Source organism: Chiroxiphia lanceolata, chromosome 21, assembly GCF_009829145.1.
Source record: "Chiroxiphia lanceolata isolate bChiLan1 chromosome 21, bChiLan1.pri, whole genome shotgun sequence".
NCBI lineage: Eukaryota > Metazoa > Chordata > Aves > Passeriformes > Pipridae > Chiroxiphia > Chiroxiphia lanceolata.
Window position 1 is genome coordinate 7806857 of NC_045657.1, and position 21892 is coordinate 7828748.

The 21892-nt window shown below is 49.2% G+C and overlaps 1 protein-coding gene across 1 annotated transcript in view; it reads left to right on the plus strand.

Moving 5' to 3' along the window:
• The window catches only part of LOC116797283 (astrotactin-2-like), a 191255-nt gene that overhangs the window by 39396 nt on the left and 129967 nt on the right, over window positions 1-21892 (plus strand). Inside the window, exon 2 of the mRNA XM_032708670.1 lies at window positions 13624-13811. Coding sequence (XP_032564561.1) covers window positions 13624-13811 — 188 coding nt within the window. The remainder of the gene's footprint in view (window positions 1-13623; window positions 13812-21892) is intronic.

Here is a 21892-nt window from a genome sequence, read left to right on the forward strand (position 1 = left end):
GGGTAAGGATCCCCCTTGGACATGCCCCTTGGCTCCTTGCCCTGCTGCCATGCTGGGGACACGGCCCCTCTGTGGTCCACATTTCCCTTCCATCACCATCACGCTGAACTGAAGAGACAGCTCCATTCAATAATTCATGACCTCACATAGTCTTTGTAATATTTAAAGGAGGGGGGAAAAAAGAGCCCTTTGGTTTGTCCTTCCTCCAGGCTGAAGGTAGAGGAGCAGAAGTGATGAAAGCTCTTGGGTTCTTTGGGAAATGCTGTTTGCAGTGATGGATACAAATGTCTCCTTGCAGCCAGGTGTGGTAGGGACACAGGGCAGGCAAAAGCCCTCTGAAGGTGTGAACACAGTGCTGGGTGGGGAAGGCTTTGCAAGGGCCAGAGAGGAAGTTCCAGCTAAAATTTTACTTTTTCGATTGGTTTTGAGTGTGTTTAAGTGATTCTCATGCTCAAGTCTGGCTTTCAAAGGGGACTTGATCATTCAGAAACTGGTTTCTGAAAACCAGCAAAACTGGCTCTTAAACAATTTTGCAGTGAGTTCTAAACAGTTCTCATCCATGTAACTTATCCTCATGCAATGATTGTATTAGCTATTCTGCTTCCTTTGGCTATCAGATTAGATGTGGGTTTATCTCCCACCCACCCAGGCTTGTTTTCACTCTTGTACAGACTTTTCTGGAATCTGAGCAGAGGGTTCTGTGCAAGTCCAGAGTGTTTGATTGTTTAGAAGTCACTGGAGTATCTCATGTTCGCTATTTTAACAATTGGAGAGAGGCTTTTATTTTCTCCAGAATCATAAACACAATCTTCAGTGTGTTTTATGAAAACAATAAAGCTAAACTCTAATAACCACACATTTTCCTTGCTTTATGTGCACAAATCCTTGGGGAACAGGGCCTCAAGGACTCGTCTTGCTCTGCTTTTAGCGTGGTTTTAACGCGCTCAAGTTGGTAAGTGGTGGAGAGCTGGATTATGAATTTGCTTTGGTACCTGAAGGAATTTTCTTTGCCTGTAAAAATGCTCAAGGTGAGCAAAAAAGGCGCCTCTGGAAGAGAAACCCAGTGACGTAACATGAAGATTTTAGCACTGCCATCCGAAAATCAGGCTTCATTTAAATGATGTATCTTGCAAACTCCTCTGCACAAGGACTAATTAGCTTTCTTCCATCTCTTCCCTATCCTGCAAATAATACTGTTTTCTTTTAGAAGAGATCTGAGGCTCTCGGAGGCAATTTGTAAAGGAGGATGCTCTGCTGCAGACGGAAACCCACAGCGGGGAGATGAAGGGACGCAGTTCCTAACGTATTTAGCCACCTAATGGCTTTTTATTTTTGAGTGCAGAAGTAGGTTAGGGCCCGAGCTCCGTCTGTGGTAGTGATTTTTTGATTGAGAACTCACTTAACAAGATAGTTATGTCGAGAAATCCAAAATACCACAGAGATGCTCCAGTTTTGAACACTTTTTGGGGGAGAAAATCCTGTCTTTTGGCACTTTTTCAAAGAAGAGTGTGTGACAAGGTGGGTAGGTGTCCATGTGTTCTGTAGTCACCCTGGGCCAGCAAATCACTTCCCAGTGGTCTTCTTTTTCCACCACAGACCACAACAGGGTTCAAAACCACAGAAAAGCCTCTCAGATCTTTATAGGAGCAGCTTTTCTGTCTGTTCAGTGTTGGTGAGGTGTGAGTTGGACACACAGGCTGCATCTCCATCTTCCAGGAGCCCCAACAGCGACAAGCAGATCCACAGATGTTTAGGAATTTCTCTGGTGTGAATGGAAAAGCCAAGAGTTTAACAGAAGACTCCTCAGTCTCTGCCCAGTGTGACAGAGATGAGCACCATAAAGGATCTCCAGGTTGCACTTATAGTACCATAGAACCCTAGAATGGTTTAGGTTGGAAGTGACCTTAAAGCTCTCCTTATGGGCAGGGACACCTTCCACTACACCAGGTTTCTCCAAGCCCTGCCCAACCTGGCCTTGAACACTTCCAAGAATGGGACATCCACAACTTCTCTGGGCCAGGGCCTCGCCACCCTCACAGTGATGAATTTCTTCCTGACATTTAGTCTAAGTCTGTATCTGGCTCATACTTGCAAGCATCACATGCCAGGAGCAGGAACCCCAGCGTGGGGGACATCAGAAGGGACAAACTGTAGATCCTGAAGCCTCAACACCAAAGGGCTGGAGCCCTGAAGGAGGGTGGACCTGTATGCCCAGTGCACAGATGGTCTTCTGGGGTGGACATTAGGCAGGGAAGAAAGAGGAGGACATGAAAAGTGTTGCTGCTGCAGGCAGAAAGTGTGGAAATGCAGCTTGTGCCTCTCTTCCTGGGAGGGGAGAGCTTTGAGCCAGCACCGTGGATGGACAGGCTGTGGCTCCCAGGCTGTGGCCCCTGTGCTCACCATTCCGGGCAGCAGGAGTTAATTAATGAGGCTCTAACATGGTGGGGACACTTGCCACTGCTGCCTTTTCAAGCTAACATGGAGTTTTCACATCCGAAGTCCTTTGATGCTTGTCTGAGAGCATCAGGGCCCTCTGCTTTCCAAAAGGAGCTCTCCGTGGAAGAGTGATAAATGTGCTTAATTTTTGCAGAGCTTGTAGCCTGGTTTTATCCCAGGATCCGTCTCTTGAGGTTTTATTAGCTGATGGTGTCTGTAGGAAAAAGTCAAAGCGACTAGACAGGAACAGCCATGGAATTGATGTAGGAAGCAAGAGCATGTTTTGGAGATAATGTTTCTCATTCTTACCGTGCTACGTGCCGAGTTTAGGCAGTGCCTTTCCAGTCCTGCTGTAGCTTTACAGCTGCTGCCTGCCAAAAACACCCTCCAGTCGGCCTCCTGCTCGGGCAGGGTGTGAGCTGAACACTCTGACCATGGTGGGTCCTGTGCTCTGGAGCAGGGGACCAGTGACAGGTGACAAATGCCCCTCTCCCTGCCTGTGGCTCTGACAGACCTGGCACAGAGGAGAGCTTGGCTTGGCATGCCCAGGCTCCAGGTGGCAGGAGGGGCCCGTCTGCTCCGGGTGTGCTGCTGTGGGGAGATGATCACCCTTCCTTTGAATCTGGGAGGGAGACAATTTGCAAACATGTGTTGATGCGTTCCCGTTGGAAGCCAGGCACTAAATCATCACCTTGCAGCTTTGAATGCAGATTCATCCAGGGAACCTATTTAATTAGGGGATAAATTTAGAAATCAATTATTTGCAGAAACAGTTTCTTTCCCTCTAATGAGGCTGCAAGGATTCATCCCCCTCTGCCACTTTCCCATGACCTTTGTGTATGCAGATCAAGGGTGGAACTGCTCTTGTGTCTCAGTGTAGATCTCCCTTTTTGGTACAGCTTTCCAGGAGACTCTTGTTAGGACAGAAAATGGGGGTACAGCCATGAAACCACACTGGTTTTGGATCTTATGGTGTGGTAATGGTGGGGGGACCAGGTCCACTGGTAATGTGGACATGGGTTAACCTTTCCTATTGGGGAAGGGAATGGGAAGCGATCGGAACTTGATAGGAAGGGGAAAATAAGGATGAAGGGCTGGAATTGGGTGGTGGCCCTGGTGTTAATGACGGGAATGAGGGATATGGGGTGGGAAGAATCCCATTCCAGTGATGGGGAATGCTAGGGAACCTGGGTAGGGAAGGAGTGGAACCATATGGACTGGTGTGGGTTGATGGTGAGTTGGCAAAAGTTCTACAAAGCCAGGCTGGAGACGAAGTGACAGCAAAGCTGGTCTGTCTGGGCAGATGTGACTCTGGTGGGCTCAAGGTGCCACCAGCGCTGGAGGAATGTCTGGGCAAGCACAGTGGCTGGAGACCTCCCTGTGCCTGGCTTGGCTGGGCATCCATGCACCAGCACATCCCAGCACCATCACACCTGATGGCATCACAGGCATTGGTCTCCCTGACCCTTGCACGAGGGCTGGCACCCCTGCATGGGCACAGGGTTTGTAATGACCTGGCCACCCCTGGCAGCACATCAGGGCTCTGTAGTGACCCAGGCCCACTCTCTGTTTCAGCAGGTGTGTCTGCCTGTGCACTGCTGGAGGAAGGGACCCTGCTTGTGCCAGGCTGGGTGGTGACTGCCTGTGTGAGGTTGTGGCTGCTTCAGGCTTTGGTCTCTGCCACTTTGTCGCCTCTAATTTCTGACAAATTGCCCGGTTTCCCTTGTGCCTTACCCACTTTTAAATGGGGAAAAATTATTTTGCCCCCAGGCTCCGAGAAGCCTTAATAAATGTGGCTGCTTTTATTATTTTGGATTTTAATGTCTCCTCATCTTACGATGCCACTCTCCGAGCCCTCCAGCGACTTGCTGTGCTCTTAGATCAGCTGCTTTGAGTCCGGTTCATTTCAGTGTGAGTCAGTCCAGGGAGAGGTGAGGATTTTCACAGCTAATTTCAGTGAACCCTTTTGCTTCTGGCAGCTGGATGGTTTGCAGCCTCCCACTGCAGCCTTTGTCTGCAGAGCTGAGCCTGCCCAGGTGGTCTGTCTTGCTCAGGAGTGTCTGGCACTCCAGGATGGCATTTTCAGGGAGCACAGTCTGCTCTCCCACAGCCTTTGTTGGGGTTTTCTCCTTTCCTGCAGAAACCTGGTGGTGCTTGGCCAACAGCAGACTGTTGGTGTGTCCCAGGCTGATGGAATCTCTCTGGGTCGTGGGTAGATAAACGTGCAAGGTCAGTCCTTGGCTGAGGTGTAACAGTCAGAGAGAAGTCACTTTTCTGTGAGGTTACAAGAACTTGATGAATTTGGGGTTTCTGCATAGCCAGGACAGAGCCTGGGTATTTGGGTGGTACCTGGGAGACTCTGGGGGCTTTCCATGGAGTGAGCACACAAAAATCTCTCCTGGAGAAGAGATAAGACCTTTAATCCTTTTTAAGCCCTGTGGGTGTGTGCCTTGACAGCAGGGAAGGGACCCTCTTAGTGTAGGAGCCTCATCACAATCCACGTGGAGGGGCTTCAGGAAATACTCATTCCTGGTAACTGATATTTTTGCTTATTTGGTCAAGGGAGTGTATGTCCAGAATTTTCAGGCTACTTGGCTTTTGATACACCCACCTGGTGCTCCAGGTGACACACAGGCTGAAGATCCCAAGTAATCCACTCGCTGTTTTTTGCCTTAAAATATCCAGTCGGCTCCCTCTCCTTGGAGAAGGACATCCATGTCTCAGGAGGTGGAACTATCCTTGTGTTTGTCTCTGGAGAAGGCGACTAGACCTCCTCTCTCCTGCCCTGCTTTCTTCTCCTCCTCTGCCCATCCCACCTCCCCACTGGGAGGGGAAGTCTCTGGAGGAACCATTCTAGAAAAATTACTTCCCAGTCTGGCAGTGCCCTGAGCTATCAAACTACCTTATCATTTTAAGAGGTCTGTTTCCCAAAGAGAGACGTTTAAAAATGCAGAGAGGTTATAAAGCACTGGGCTAGTTCTAATCCAGCTCAGAGTGACACTCACCCCTCGGGGCCGGTGCTCTCTCCCCCGTGTACCTGTGCAGAGAGGCAGATGCTGTGAAGTGAACACACCTCTCTGCCTTCTTGTGGAGCCTGCCTGGCTTTGCCTCGCTCTTCAAGTCACCTGAATAGGTCACGTTGCCCTTCTGCTCCTGTCACAGCTTGCTAGGAAGACAAGAGCATTCCCTCTCTGTCCCTTTGCCTGTGTGACAGTCCTGCTCTGTCCCAGTGCCCACCCCACTGTGTTGAGCTGCCCTCTGCCCCCTCTGCCCTGCTCCCAGCCCTCAGCTCCTGCAGAAATTCATAGTCAAAGAAAAAGTTGCAGCTGCCACTGTTGCCTGTACAGGGAAGAGGCTATAGGGGTGGTTTTCCAAAAATGAAATATTTTCCCTATGCACAAGCCTTATCCAGTGCCATAATGACTCTTGGGGCTGTTCCTTTGCCACGGTGTCTGTGTCTGAGGTGCTGCTGGCTGCCCCAGGAAAAGGCATCCCCACTCCAGCCTCACTGGTGACCAGGAAAAGAAAGCAGGAGGGATGCAGGCAGGGGGGCACTGGCTGGGCACCTGCTCCCTTCTGCTGTGAGATTTGGGTTAAAATATCAGCAGGACCCATCTGGCCATGTTTCCACGTGCCAGCATTTCCTGCCCGCTCGGGGACCGAGTGCTGCCGCTGCAGGTGATGGTGCCTTCCCTGCGCCTTCCCACCCAGCTGCCTCCCTTGTGCCTCCTCAGCTGCAGTGAAGAACCAAGAGAGTGGTTATGACACACAGCAGCTCCTCTCAGTAGCCTCCACTTGTGTCATTAGACACTTCAGATCTGCTCAGGCTCCAGGTGAAGCTCTGGTGTCACCCCACAGGCACTGATGTGCAGCGCGGGCGGGGGCACTCGGAGCGCCAGCAACTCCACTTAGCTGAGCTCTGCCTGGCCTTGAGGATTAAACAGCGGTCAGGGCTGAGCAGCCTTGCCTGCCCTGATGCAGATCTGCTCATCTCCTGCCAGTTGCTGGGTTTTCTGAGCCAGGACATTCCTATGGTCTGCATGAAAACCTGTCTCACGTAATCCACCCTTAACAGCGCTGGGCCAGTGCTGGGTGCCTGTTACCTGCAGAAAAGCTTCAAAATCAAAGGCACTGATTCCTCTAACAGAAAGTAATAATTGGACCATGAAAAAATGATGCTTGTACCCTTCAGGTAGACTTTTTTCTCCCCATTTATCAGGTCTGTCTCATGTTGGTTTTGAGGATCTGGAGTAAGTGGGGAGCAGAAGACTTTCACGGCTTTCCTTGTGCACCTCCACAGCAGCAGATTTCATGAACCAGCAGCTTTCTCCTGTGACACAGGGACCTTCTTCCTTGCACCTTCTTGTGCTTTTTCAGCAGTGAGCCCTGTGCTTCTCTTGGGTGAGCCAGGAGGCTCCAGAGAAGTGGCAAAGGATGAGCTTTTCAGTAAAACCCTAAAGCAGCTCCAAAGCAAACTCCTGTTCCTTAACAGAGGGGTGGGGATTGGGGAAGAAGACAGGGCTGGAGGGCAAAATCTGTGCATCAGGGCACCCCTATCACACCCATCCCTCTTACACCCTGCCCTTCATCTTTGCAGGATTCACAAGAGAGGCTCTGGTGCTTGAAGTCACATTCCTTCACCTTATTTTTAAGCATCAGCCGGAGGGATGGCACCATGGAAGGGCTGTGGCTGAGCACCCCCAGTGCTGCTCCAGGCTTGGGTGTCTCATCTCTCTGGGAAAGCTTCACCCAGGAGCACTCTCCCAGCTGCCCTCCCATCCCTGGTGTTTCTCATTCAAACAGAGGTGACTCCTGTCCAGCTGGGTGCCAGCAATTCCCATAGGATTGGCTGAAGGGGCAGTAGCCCTGTCTGCCTGCATGCACGTCAGGGGGAGCCTCTGCTGATGGATAAAGATGGAATGGAAGGGAAGGGAATTGAAGGTCAAAGGGCCCTGTAATAATTTTGGAGTGCCTGAGGCACCATGCTGAAGGCCCAGCATTATAAATAAGGGTAATGTACTAGAGCCTGAACTGCAATGAAAGCAGCTGCAGGAGCGCCGAGCTTCTCTGAGGTGTGTGGAGTCAGACTGTGATCTGTAGGCAGCACAGGCAAATCAATATCCCCTCCCTGACATGTACAGGGACCCTGAAGCCTGGGATTAGAAAGGCTGAAGGGATGTGGGGATGGTGCAGAGGGCTCTGGAGCTGAGATGAAGAGAGCTGTGTTGGAGCAGCCCAACCCTCTGGTTGTCTGGGAATGTTTCCAGGGGAGCCTGGAAGGGGCTGACTCTGTCCTCCCTGCTCACCCAGTTCATCTCCTGGACCACCTCTGGATGATGCAGTCTGCTGACCTCTTGCTGCATTTCACAATAATTACATCTACCTAAAGTATTTTCTTAAAAAAACCAGCGGGGTCCCCCCATGGACCACCCCTAGACCAAGGCTGCCTGAAGCCCTCCTCCATCCAGCACCATCCCTGGACACACACCATGTCTTGGATTTGTCAGTGCTGCGTTAATGATGATTTTAGAGGGATTTTCTAACCCAAACAATTCATGATTCTGTGTCCCTGCAGACACTCACAGCGCCGGAGCCACCCCTGAAATGCCCTGCGGGTGCAGCACTGTGTTCTCACAGACAGGGGCTTTGAAAAGAGATGATCAGAGGGAGCTTGTCATCTTTTTTTCCCCCCTTTCTTAGACTTCTGAGCTTCTCCATTACCTTTTACGATCCGCAGCTGCGTTTGTGTGCTGCCCCAGGGAGTGCTGCGAGGGGAGAAGGGGAGGAGGTGTGGAGGGGAAGAAACATGTTAAAAACCCAGCAGCGGGGAAGGGGAAGAAAAAAACCTGAGCTAATGATTGAGATTAAAAAAACCCCACCACGTTGCCACCAAAAGACCCAAACCCTTAGAACTCTCTGGGTCTGTTTGACTGCAGAATAGCCCCCTGGGGAGCAGGGGGGAAGCCCCATTACTAGAGTCGTTTCGGAACTAGTCTGCACAGAGTGTGATAATCTATTCCGCAGGGAGCAATCCTGCGCTGGCAAGGGCACTGGGGAGAGCTCTCTGTTTATGACTTTCTGCATAAATTTGGTTTATTAGCATAAGTGGTAGCTAGCACCGAAGAATCTCTAAACCAACACTTCGCTGGAGGTTGGCGCCTCTGGAGAACATTAACTCAGAAGAGCCCCTGGAATAACAGTGGGAGGATGAGGGGTTGCAGGATGAGGGGTGATGAATGGGCAAGAAGAGGATGCCAAGGTTGTAAAAGGAAATACAATGCCTAAACAGATCTCCAGCTTTTGCTCTGCCAGCAGATTAAGACACTGAGGAGTTGTGCAGGTGAGCTGATGAAGCCTGGCTGCAGGGTGCAGGTCCTGCTGGGATGAAGCAGGTGGGGAGGAAAAAAGGCAGGAGGAGCCTGGATCCGTGCACTGGAAATTACTCACTGGCTTCTCACCCGTCACACCAAGGACTTGGTACTTATAGGAAAGGAGCCCAGCAGGTCCCAGGGTCTGAGCAGCACTGGGGAGGAAGCACAAGGAGGGTTTGGTTCTCCGGGGGCGGGGAACTGTGCGGGGATGAGCAGCCGTAAGCAAAACGGCTTATTTGAATAATGACCTTCAAGAATGAAATAAAAATACAATAATCATGGTAGATTAGCGAGAACAAGCCAATTAAATACAAAACGGGCTTTGTAAAACGCCATGACAGAGAAGGCAGGGCTGCAGCCTCCCGAATAACTGATGAATGTTGAAGCACTGCATAAGGTCTGGGAGGGGGGGACTGGGGGCAGATAGTGAATATTTCGAGCCTGGCAGCCTTCCTTGGAGAAGGCAGAGGTGAAAAGGCTTTCTCTGCCTTCAGTGAAAGCCAGTGGGAGGGGGGGGAGGAGGGAGGAGGTGGGTAGGACGGCCAGTAGCCCGAAGGCATGGAGTAACAATCCTCCAACTTTAATATCTGCTGTTTCGTTTTATATTCATCATGTCAGCATAATCTGCTTTTATGGGAATCATCTTGGTCCCCAACCAAATGCATTTAGGCCCTTTTGCTTTTAAGTTTGATTGTAATACAACTTGAAGACTTCAATGAAATGTTTATATGTAAGGTTTGTAGCAACAGCAAAGGGAAAAATGGAATTAGAGCGTTGTTTGGAAGGGATCTTGCTGTGGTCACTGCTGTCCCCTGCCTTGCCCTGGATGGGGGACCTGCTGATGGGCATGAGCCCACATTGGGGACTGAGCCTTGAGAAGGGTTTAGTTGGATTGCTTGTTTTATTTCCAAGGAAAACGTTGGAAGTTGTAGTTTTATGAGGCACAGAGCTTCAGGAAGGGCAGAAAAGGAGAAAATGCTCTGTGTGCCCTTTTCTTAAATTCAAACCATCCTCAGGTGGTGTTGAAGGCTGGTGGGTGCCGCCCCTGGGCTGAGCTGAGCTGCCTGATGGGAAATGCAGGGCAGGTGTGAAGAGCTGAGGAGGCACCTGGGGGAGGCTGGAGTGGAGCCATTTCTGCTGGTGTTGGAAGGGGGAACAGGCTCTTTGGATCCTCTGCTCTGGGATGGAGAAATGTGGTTGCCTGAGGCCTTTGGATGGGGAGAAGGGAAGGAGTCTGGCTGGCTGCTGCAAGGAATGAGGACCCTCATATCCCTTCTCTGCTGCTGAGCACAGTGAGCAGGTAGGAAGATGGCATGGCAGATGTTTTATGATCTGTTTGGCTGTTTTACTCGGTGTTTTACCCGCAAAGCTGCGTTTGAACCCCATCTGAGAGCTCCCCATCTGCTGGATACTGAGATTTTAAACAGCTATAGACCACAAGTGCTTTTTCCATTGCTGCCCATTTAAAACCTTAACTGTATCTCATTCAGTTTTGGTGCAGGAATGCCCTTAATTTGTTCCAAAAGCATTGGAAAGCTCTGATAACAGGCAATCTTGCTGCAGACTATTACATCCTTTCTGATGGACGGGCTATCAGTGCTGTAAGTACTGTGCAGATAGAGGAGTGACAATGTGTGTCCAGTGAAACACAGGCAGTGGAGTATTTGTGTCAAGTATATGAGGCCAAGAAACTTCCCTGTGTTTGGATATTGAAGAATTCAGCAGCTACAGGGCTTAAAAAGGCTTTTTTTTTTTTTTTTATTGTGAGTAGTGAATTTGATGGAGTTTCATCATGTCCTGGTGATGCTGGGGGGGTAATAAGTGTCCTGCAATGAGGGCTCAGGGGGTGTTGAGCACACAGGTGTTTATAAATGTCTGGGAACAGGTATCCAGGCTTGGCAAGTCAGTGTTTGTCACAAGCTGCCTGGTTACTGGGTTTGCTTAAAATGGTGAAATGAATGTTAAATTGAAGTTTCTACTTTTGGAAGAGACCTTTTGAAAATGAAACAGGCTTATCTTCAGTCTAGGCTAAAATCCAAAAAATTACCTATATTTCAGAACTCCTGAGAAATGTTCTCTGTGATCCTTTTAAACGTCCCATGCAAAAAAATGTGTCTAAGGGAAAAAAAATTTGGAGAAAGATTGACCCTGGAGGTTTTTTTTCCCTGCCTCCCTACTGTGGTGTAGCCTTTGGAACTGTAGCAGTGGGGTCCTGGTGGCACCCATGTGGGGTCTGTGCTGTGGGTGATATAACCTCCCTCCTGAGCTCTTTTGGGAAGGTCTGCTGCAGGGATGTGTGTGTGATGAGTGTGTAATGCTGTAAATCATCCCCTCCTGTGGCTGGCTGTCCCCCTGGACAGAATTAAGATTATGGCTTTGCATAACAGAGTCTGTCCCTTGATGCTTCTGTGCTCTCCCATGGCCCTGTTTGCCTCTGTGGATGATCATGGATTTCTGCTGCAGAGATGAGCGAGTGTTTCTGCTCCTAAAAGTAGCATTTGTTTTGATTTTAATTAGACAAGGAGATGCTTTTCCGTACAGACCTTTGAAGTATTGCTGGGAAGGCGATTGCAATTAAGGAGCCTTGATACTCCTCTCATTTTGTTCTTTTACTGCTGTAAGAAACCTTCTGCTTTAGCCTTTTTGGGATGAAGAGACACAAGACTCATTTCATGAGATTCCCAGATCTTGCAGAAGCTGCTGTCCTGCAGAGAGAGCCTCGGGGCTGCTGTGATTTACAGGTTACAGAGTGCAAGCAACAACACCTCTTGCTCCTGATTTGCTCCAGCAAACAGCTCTTTTTATTAGAGGAGGGAAGGGTCATTAGGAGAGATGTCACAGCAGTGACAGAGATGTGACAGGGAGCTCACAGGTCCCCCCTGAAGGGCAAGTGTGGGCTCCTGATGGATCCATGCAGGGTTAGGAGCTGTTTGGTTTTTCTCTGTTGGGTGCTCAGGTGCCCACAGGGATTGGGGATAAGGACTGGAGCTGTGCTGGGAGGGCAGAGGCAATGAGCAAACTCCTCTGATGAGATGGAGGTGCCAGTGCAGCAGCTCAGGTGTGTCAGCAGGGCAAAAAGTGAGGTGCTGAGTCTGGGAGTTGGCAATAACGGGGTGACCTTGTCCCTGCCCTCAGCCCTGCAGCAGGAGAGGATCCTGCAGGACCTGCTGTGGCATGATGGGGGCTGCTCTGTGAGCAGGTTGGTTGGCTCTGTTTTGATCCCTGATAGAAAGCCTGGAGCTTGGTACTGGAAAATGTATTGATTTTAGGGGTGAGAAAAACTGCTCCTGAAAGATCAAGAGGGGGATTTTTTTGGGTTCTGATGCGGGTGTGTAGAAGTGGAAGTGCCTGCTCTTGTAGCCTGAGTGGCTCCTTGCCAGCCAGCACCCAAGTGTCTTGAAGCATCTTGTCCTGCAAGGTGTGAGTGACTCCTCAGGACAGACTCAGCTGGGCTTGTTCCTTCCTGGATGTGCTTTTGCCCAGCTGGGTTCAGGATAATGAAATGCCAAATGCCATCACCATTCCCTGGCTGCTTTGCCAACAAGGGAACAAGCCCTGTCCTCCCTGCTTGACTCTCTGTGGCCAAGGTGTGGAGGAGAAGGAGGACCTTGTCTCTGTGCCCACCGTGGTGCCAGGAGTCTCTGAGCTCGTGCTCTTGGCTGTTCTGGAGCAGACACACCTGCAGACAGTGTGTTCGTGCTCTGTTATAGCTGGTTGCTCTTCCCAAACAGGAGGGAATTGAATTTGGGTCTCCCTCAAAGCAGGTGCCTGCTGAAGCTGTGGGCCCAGTGACTAAGAGGACCTGAATTGCTTCCCATTGCTTATATCACAAATGGAAAAACAAACACAAAAAAAAGAGGTGGTGGAAGGAGAAATATTTTGGCTCCTTTTGTGCTTGTTTTTTTGGGTTTGTTTTTTATTTTTTTGGGTTTTGATTCAGCTGCCAAACTGCCAAAATCTGTTCTGTGCAGAGATCTGCTTGCAACGTGGTGGGCAGCTGAGGAGCTGTCAGTGCTCCTGGCCCAGGCAGGAGCTGCAGCTGAGGCTGGGAGATGCTGCCTCTGCCAGGACTGCAGGTCTGGGGCTGCCCTTTGTGTTGTCCAAGCCCCTGATTTGGTGCAGTGCCCTAGGTCAGGGAGGCTGACATAGTGGATGTGCTGGGGTGCTGTAATCCCAGCTCCCAGGGTGCTTGTGGTGTAAATCAGGATTAGGTGGGATGTGAAACCAACAGCAGCTGCAGAAGGCGACCAAGAGATGCAACCCCAAGGTCAATAGATATTTGTCAAGCCTGGTGCTCGTGGTCTGTGCTGGGAACATCCCTGTTCAGTACTGCTGAGGTGCTGCCTTGCACCTGGAGGAAGGCTTCCATTGTAATACCAACAAAGTGTGGACTGGTGTCTGCATCCTGCACTGTGTGTCCTCCCTGTGCCAACTCACAAAGCTCCCCTGGGCTTGGCTGCAGATCCCTGGGAGCTCCTTCCAGCCTGTTTCCTTGGAGAGCTATAGAAGGTTAAAGGGAACCTGTGTAATGTGTTCTTTACTGTCGCTACCTTCCTAGTCTAGAAATCCCAAAGCACTCTGTAGCCCCTTGCTTTTTATTAAGGAAGACAAACTTTACTGTTCACATTTGGGGATAATAGCAGGCAGAGGCTAAAAAATAACGCTCGAGCTCATCCTGTAGATGATGATATAGAACCGGTACCGGGGTAAAACTCAATCTCAATTTCCTGGATCGTTTAGAGTAATACCTTTGAGCATTGTGGGGAAAAAAAACCAACTGATCCTCACGTCCTCCTCGTGTGTTTTGCCCCTGCAGAGATGTCGGGGACCGTGGCTGACATCTCGCTGGTGCACTGGAAGCAGCAGTGGCTGGAGAACGGCACCCTGTACTTCCACGTCTCCATGAGCAGCGCCGAGCAGCTCTCCCGGGCCACCCCCCCCAGCCTCCAGGAGCCCTCGGAGATAGTGGAGGAGCAGATGCACATTCTTCATATCTCAGTCATGGTGAGTCAAAGCTGCCAATGGCATCGGAGGGGATGGAGGACCCCCTCGGAGGAGGGGGCTGGCGGCCAGGTCGTGGGGAGAGGCGGGTGACAAGGAGCAGGGTGGCGAGTTCGGTTTGCAGATGTCTGTGTCCCTTCTTGGCTGGGTCTCCAGGAAGGGAGAGATGTGTTTGAATAGGCCAAGAAAAAAAAAAAAAAAGTGTTTGGTCTTCTGAGAAAATGAAACAAAATCAAGCAACAGAGAGTGGGGAAAAAGCTGTTGGGAGGGTGACAGGGATCCTTGTGGTTCCTCTTTGTCTCTGCTGGAAAGTGGTGAGGTGTCAGTGGAGTATTTCTCCTTGCATTTTGGTCTGTTCAAAAGCAAGATTTTTGGCTTGGTCATTTCTTTCTGAAGCTGAATTTTACCTGTTCAGTGAATAGAGGCTGCAGCATCTCTTGCAAAGGACAAGTCTGAACTAAAAGTGAAAAGAGGGTCCAGGTGCTTTCAATATCTCCATCTCAGGTGTTTGTGACCTTTTATTAACAGGTTGTGGATGTGCTCTATTGCCTTTCAAAGTGCTTGTTTTAGTATTGTATGAGATGGTTGCCAGCATACTTGGATCTGGTCCATCAGTGTTCTGCTTTAAAGCTCTATCTGTGAAATGAGACTCAAAGTATTGTCTCTGAAGTCCCATCAGATAAAATATGAATAAAAGAAAAAAAGAAGTTAGGTTTGTATGTCCAGTGTGTGTGCATGTCATCTGTTTGCCCAAAGAAAGACTCTTATGGCACTGGGGATCCTATCAGAGCCACTCTGCAGAAGGTGAAACTGTTCTTCTCTTGAAACCTGTGCATCATCTCCACAGCTTCTATCCTGTGTTTTGGAAGGAGGAACAGAGACTGTACAAAATCTGTACTTTTTTTCATTTTACAAGTGGATATTTGGCTTTTACAACTTAAATCTGGTTTTTTTGAGTGTCTAAGCATTTGTCAGTGGGGCTTTAGATTGGGCACTGTGTGTGAGCATGGAGAGAGGCTTGGTATTAAGGCTGTTGGGCAAGATAAGATGTAGGGTGGCAGAAGGGAAAGGAGTTGTGGACTGCAGCTTTATTGGGTTGGATAGGGAATGGTTTTATGTCCTGCTGAAGATGTCAGTGGGATGGAGTATTGCCACGTGGGGGAAGGGTTAAACTTGTATACTTGGAAAATGAGCCTGAATATATAAGGGAGAGACAGAGCAAGGAAGGAAGACAACGGGAATACACGTGTGGGTGTGAAATGGGGGTGAAAAGCTCGATCCTGGTTTGAGTGTGGGACTGTTTGGCTGTTGTGGCAAACCTGAGCTAGAGAGACACCGTGTCTGGAGGGAGACACACTCACTGTCTCTGGAGACTGGTGATTCCTGATCAAAATGCAGGTTTTCTTTAGTGGGGAGAGACTCAGTCCTGATCCCCAGCCCTTGCTAAAGCTGCTCTTTCTGCAATACAACAGGAGGATTGTAGTGGGTTGATGCTTAGAGAGAAAGTTCCCGGGAGAAGTTGCTGCCCAGAGCCTTCCTTGCTGCACCTCAGAGCGGCAGCAGCAGCGGTGCCAGCGGGGTGGAGTTGATGGCATTGCTCTGCATATCACAGCAGGAATGTTTCTGCCCCCTGATCCCAGGTTAGCCCCTGGAGATGTGCAGTGCCATGGGAAGCATTTTCATGGGAGCATCCGTGGCTTTGTTGTGAGAGTTAATTCCTGCCCTGAGCCTCTCCTCCCTTCTGCAAAACCAATGGGAAGACAGAAGAGAAGGAAGCGTTCCTTCCACACAGAATGAGCTGTAATTACACTTTCTTTGTCAATCCTGCTATTCCTTGCAGCAGGAGCCAAGGTTCCAGGCAGGGATAGGAGTCTGGGATGGGATCTGGACTGCACACTTGTCCCTGGGGAGTCAAGAGCCCTGCAGATTCCTTCCCTGAATCAGGATTGCAGCACAGGCTTGAAACTTTGCCCAGATTTTTCAGAAGGTTCATTAACTTTTTGAGTGAACCCGAGCCAAGTTTTGAGTTACCAGCAAAGATAATTGTGTGTTTTGTTATTTTTCATTTTTTCCTCCTTAAGACCACATGGAGTTCTGTAGCTGAAATAAAATGGGCACAATTATTTGTATGTTGGGTGGAATATTTCACCCAGCTCCTCGGGCTCAGTTCAGGTTGCTTTCCCACTCCTTTACTTTGTTCCTTGACCCCAGCTAATTGACAGCCCAGAAAGCCCTCATCACTTGAGTTCCCAGGCCATGCTGTGCTTGGCATGGGGTGCTGTGGGCACCCCCTCCTGTTCCCATTCTTACTGTGTCTTTATCCCTTTTTCCTCGAGATGCAGCTGGACATCCCTGGGATGTTTCTCAAATACTTTTCCTTCCTCTTCCCAATGTCTCCTGAGTGCTCTCTATAGACTAAAACACCATTCCTGCTGCAGATGAGGAATTCCAGCCCACCCTAGCACTGCCTTGGGGTTTCAGGCTCTGTGTGCCTGTTCATCATCAGCCCAACATCCCACTGGGCGGGACAGGAGACATGGAAAGGGCTTCCTTCCATCTCCTTTAAGCAGTTGTAACACTTGCTTTTTCCTGTCTTTTCCTCCTCCTTCTGAGTTACAGGAGCTGGGGAAGGTTTGCCTGGGGGATCTGGCTAATCCTTCACTCAGGGAGCACTGGGCACAGCTTTATGGGGCAGTGAGATGTCTCTGAGCTGAGCTCCCCCCTATGGGAATGCTGGTTTGGGTTTCTGTAGGTGCTTATGACTTGGCTGGTAGCTCCTGCTCTGCCTGGGGGCTGCAGGGAGGTGTAAATCCTGGGTTTACTCCTCCTTCCAGGGATTTGGGCTGTTGGTGTGTGGCTTTGTGATTTGGGGTGGCTTTGCCTCCAGTGCAGTGGGATAGGGACCATCAGTGTCCATGGCCCTGTGTCCCTGCAGCCACCATCTGCCCCTGCAAGGCACTGAGTGACTGTGACCCTCTTCACACCTCCCTTCCTAAGCTCAAGGGCGTCTTTGACAGCAAAATAATACTTAATTTTTATTTTTTTTTTCCTTTCCTAACTGTTTTTTCTTAATCTCTCCCCAATGAGACATAACATTAATTACTGCAGTTAAAGGGAATTCAGTCTCCATTACTCTCTGCCACTCCTTTCCTCTTGGCTTGAGTATCTGAAATTTGTCTCCCAAATGAAAAGAAGAAAAAAAGGAGGAAAAAACCCAAACAAATATGCAAATGCAAGATTTTATTTATATACCTTTTTTTTTAGCACAGTGTCAAGTAGAAAGGAATCAATATTTTTGTCATTACGCCTGTTGTGTTTTTTCACCATAATCTCAGCTGTCATTTGGGTTTAATTGTGTTGTTTCCTGTTGTGTGGAAGTAAATCTTATCTGTTTTGGATTAAAATTCAATGAAGGTCACAGCAGCTCGAAAACTTAGCAGGCTGCAGCAATTAATGTTCATTTGGCTTTGATAAATTGGAATGTTCCCCACAATGGGACTGGAGTGGATTTCAGAAGCAATAATTCTTCCATTAACTCAATGATTCCCCGTGTGATGGAGCGTCTTGTCACTGCTCTGTTTGTCATCTGTCACTTCAAGGATCTGGGCATATGCCTGATATGATTTATCATGATTATTGGGGCTGCTTGTGTCAAAACATTTTAAACCACTAATTATTCCAGCCTTGTAAATTGCTGAATTTAACAAAACATAAGAGAGATTTATTTTTTTTTGTTGTCGTTGTTGTTTCACACCATCTCATGTCCCTGTTTAATTATTGCTTTATCTCCTGCTAAACCCAGCCCAGGGCTGTGTCCAGCAGCATTGGCCCTGGGTGGGGGCTGTCTGTCAGGCTCTGGGGGGTGGAGGGGTTGGTCTGGGGGACACAGACACGTTTTATCTCTGCACTGACCCCTCTCTCAGACCTCAGTAGGGCCACAGCACCCACTGGCTTTGGCAGCCCCGTGGGTATCTGGGATGCAGGTTTGGGAAGAGGATGCAGAGCTGCATCCTTGTCCTGCTGGCAAAGGGGTGGGTTTCCCTCCCTTAAGGCTGTGTGAGTGATGCCAGTAAAAGTCCTGGCTGTGGGATACCAGAGACAGGACCAGCCCTGCATGGTGGGAGGGTTGTAAATGCTCTCTGCACTGCCTCTGCTCCAGCAGAAATAAGCTGCCTTTCTTGGTGAACAGTAATAAGCAAAAGCCTTGTTCCATCTCATGCCATCACCTTGCAAGGGACCATTTCAGTGTCTGGAGTATAAGGTGACCAAAACTCATCAGGCTGCCTTTTAAAATTATTATTTTTCCTTTTTAATGCCTACCTTCTGCTGGCTGTGCTGGAAGCAGACAAGTTAGCTGCTGGTTTCTAGGTCTCCCAGAGGATTTTCTTTTTTTTTTTTTAGCACTTATTTGTACGAGTTTCCTTTTTTTCTTCTTGTTCCTGATGTTTCCCTAATGATCAGCCGTCAGTGCTGTGCTCCATCAGCCCCTGAGCTGGGTATAAAGTCTGCTCTTAAATGCTTCCCTCTGATTTCACATCCTGCTCCAAAGTAGAGCCAGGGACGGGTCCTGCACCCTGATGAGCTGTGCTAGTGGGTTTTGGGAGCACAGTTCCTCAGGGTTGCCTCTAGTTCCTTCAGGAATATCCAACAGCAAGGAGGTTTTTAAGAGCTGCTGCTGTCACCATTTTGAAGCTGCCAGCATCCAGCGAGGGTCATGACAAGGGCATTCATGTGCACCCCATCACCTTTGTTTTTTCTTTTCTTCCCTTTTGAAAGCCTGAGATAATTGGGATTGTTTAGCCTGGATAAGAGAAGGCTTCAGGGTGACCTATTTCTGGCCTTTCAGTACCTGAAGGGAGCCTACAAGAAAGAGAGAGAGAGACTATTTACAAGGGCCTGGAGTGACAGGACAAAGGGAATGCCTTCAAACTGACAGAGAGGAGGTTTAGATGGGATATTAGGAAAAAATTCCTTACTGTGAGGGCGAGGAGGCCCTGGCACAGGTTGCCCAGAGAAGCTGTAGTTGCCCCATCCCTGGAAGTGTCCAAGGCCAGGTTGGACTGGGCTAGTGGAAGGGGGTGGAATGAGATGAGCTTGAAGGTCCTTTTCAACCCAAACCATTCTGTGATTGCTCTCCTTCCCACAGCTGGATGTAGCATCATACCAGTGCAACTGGGCTTATCCCAGCTTGTATGGGAGGGGAGAGGAGGCTGAAACCCTTTGCAGAGCTGGTGTGATTCCCACTGTCACCAGCAAACAGCTCTCTGAGGGATAACTCCAGATCCTGCGGGCTTTGGACAAATCCACACACAGGCTCCTTCAGCTCCAGCATTCCCTCTGCTTGGCCATCATTTGTGTGGTGCCTTGTTTCCCTACCCAGCAGCAGTTTTTCCTCTTTGGTGTAAAACCTCACAATGGATTTACTTCCCTCCCTGCCTTGTGCTTGAGGCTTGCATGGTGGTGTGTCCTGTGGGATTGCTGGCTGCTCCAGTGGAACTGGCTGCTCCAGTGGATGTAGAATGTTGCTGGAACTTTACTCTGGCTCCTTGCAGCGTGTCTTGCTGATGGCAGCGTTGGAGCTCCTGTCAGCCAGCTCAACTGGAGAAAAAAAAACCCTGGTGTAACATGAGTAATGAGGTAGTGAGGAAGGCACAACATCTGTGTCATCATTTCTGCACCAGGAGGTCAACCAGATTCATCAAACATGCACTTCCAGCTTGTGATGTGTTTAGAAATTAATTAAGATAGGGAGAGAATTGCTGCTGCAGCAGATTTTCTTATCTGAGAGGTATTAAAAATCTAAATTGATCTCCAATGAGCTGGTTTTTATTAAAAAACAAAACCAAATAGAAAAGCTCTAAACCCCCACGAGATGGGTTCAGTGTTTCCCTGTGTGAGAATCGTCTATAGGGAGAAGGAGAGGCTCATCCTGGTGTGGATGAGGCACCAGACATCCCCAAATCCCTGGGATGTGGATGGGAGCTGCAGGCTCTGTGCTGATGGCAGACCAAGCCTTCAGCCTCCTCCATTCATCTTCCCCCTCTTCTCCAGTCTCCTTTGCAGAGCCAGTATAAACCAGGGACTAAAAGTAGTTAACAGTGTGCTCTTGTATTTAGGGAATTCATCTGGGGGGGATTTGTCTTTAAATTGTCACTTCTGTGACAATGACACCTGTTCTGTTAATAATTTTTCTCTAATCTCTGGTTTCCACCTTAGCTCCAATGAATACATTAGACCCTTTTTAGCTTTCTATCAGACTTTTTTCCCCCCACTGTGTTAAAATATGTAACTGGAGTGCTTGATTTGCATCTCTGATAAAGCAAGGCTGAATAAATGCTCTTAGTTCATCCGAAGTGAGCAGCAGACTAACTTCGTGTCATCCCCAGAGCAACTGAAGTTGGCACTGGGGGAAAAGCAGCCATTGGAAGCTCTGGGAAGGGGATTGGGTTTTGCAGATGGCATTGAAGGTGTGGGAGGGATCTACAGCCTGAGAAGATTCCCCAGCCTCGACATGCTGAGGAAAGAGGATGGAGGGGAAAAGAGTAAAAACTCATGTTGGAAAAGTGGCCGGTGTAGTCAGGGGGTGTGAGAGGTGCAAGGGGGATGCTGAAGTCGTGAGGAGATGAAGGAAAAGACACAGAAGGAAGGTTTGGGAAGTGGGGTGGGGAGCACTGGAGCAGTGTGAGCTGGTGGCTCAGGGTGCTGTGTGCCTGCCTTCGCCCCCGTGCTGGGTCCCTCCGGCAGCAGCGAGACGGGTATTTTTATCGGAGTTTGCCGATCTCGGAGTCTCATCTTGAACTTATTCCCTTCCTTCCTCCTCTTCACTTTTCCTCTTCCCACCATCTGCCTGGGAAAAATACTTGTGCATCCCCAGCACTGTGGGGTGTAGCTGATTACCTGACCTTCTCTCAGAGCTTTTTTTTCCCAGCATAGGTGAGGCAGATGAAAATCTGGGTGTTGATGGGGTGGCTCTGCCTGGAAACTTGATTTCCATCCCCACCCTGCCCGGTTGGTTCTCATGGAGCTGCTGGGCTCCTGGAGAGAGTAATTCCATGTGGGAGCACCGTGCTAATCCTGTGTGTAAAGTGCTGGGAGTACTTGATTGGTACCTTTGAAACATTGACGTAAACACAGAAATGCTTTGCAGCTCCCAGCCTGGGTCTAATTGCTTTATACTGCCAGGCTCCAAACTACATATGGTGTTAAAATTGTCACGAAATGTTATTCCAGGAAAACTCCTGTGGATGCTGACTTCTCCAGTGATGGCTGGGTGGGGGTGGCCCCTGATTCCGAGGTAATAATTCAGGATGGAGAGTGTTTTCCCAGAATTCAGACCTTGTACTGCCTGCCTTGGGGTGCTCCTTGGCTGAGTGACAGGGGTGCTGGCAGGGTGTAGGGTGTTGTCCCCCCACCAGCAAGGCTTCACTGTGCTGGGGGATGTCTGACATGCTTTCTTACCATAGCAGCATCTCCAGCTTTCTGTTGATACAATATGGGCTCTGACCCAGGGCATCACCCAGCTCTCACATCCCCTGGGGGCTTGAAAGCTGGGTTGGTCGTCAGACAAGAAGCGAAATGTCTTACTTTTTTTTCCTTCAAACCTTCTGTTATCTGCAGATCTTGCTTCCCTCAGTTGTTACTCGTGTTTGAATGCGAGTTTGGAAGTGTTTGCATCCGTTCAAGTGTTGTCGGTGTCAGGTGCTGGCTCGTGAGAAGGTGAACTGTGCTGAACCTCACACAGAGCAGCTTCGAGGTGGTTGTGAAAGATGTGACATTACAGCACTACAAAAGGCTGAATTTTCATTTGATTGGCAAATCCCGAAGATGGGAGTAAGTGTTAATAGCAGGATGAAATGCAGTATCATATTTGTCCCCAGAAATATATTTCCTCTCAGTTTGGGCTTTCTTTTTTTCCCCCCATTTAAAAATAAATTGGACTTGGTTTCGCGAGGCAACGCTATCCTGTGAAAAGGCAGAGCGCTTTTTGTTCGGGGAAGTGTCAGAATGAAATGTTTCTACTCTTCAGCACTTTTCATATCCTCCCCAAAACCACTTACACTTTAGTTTCAGCTGATGTGAAACTG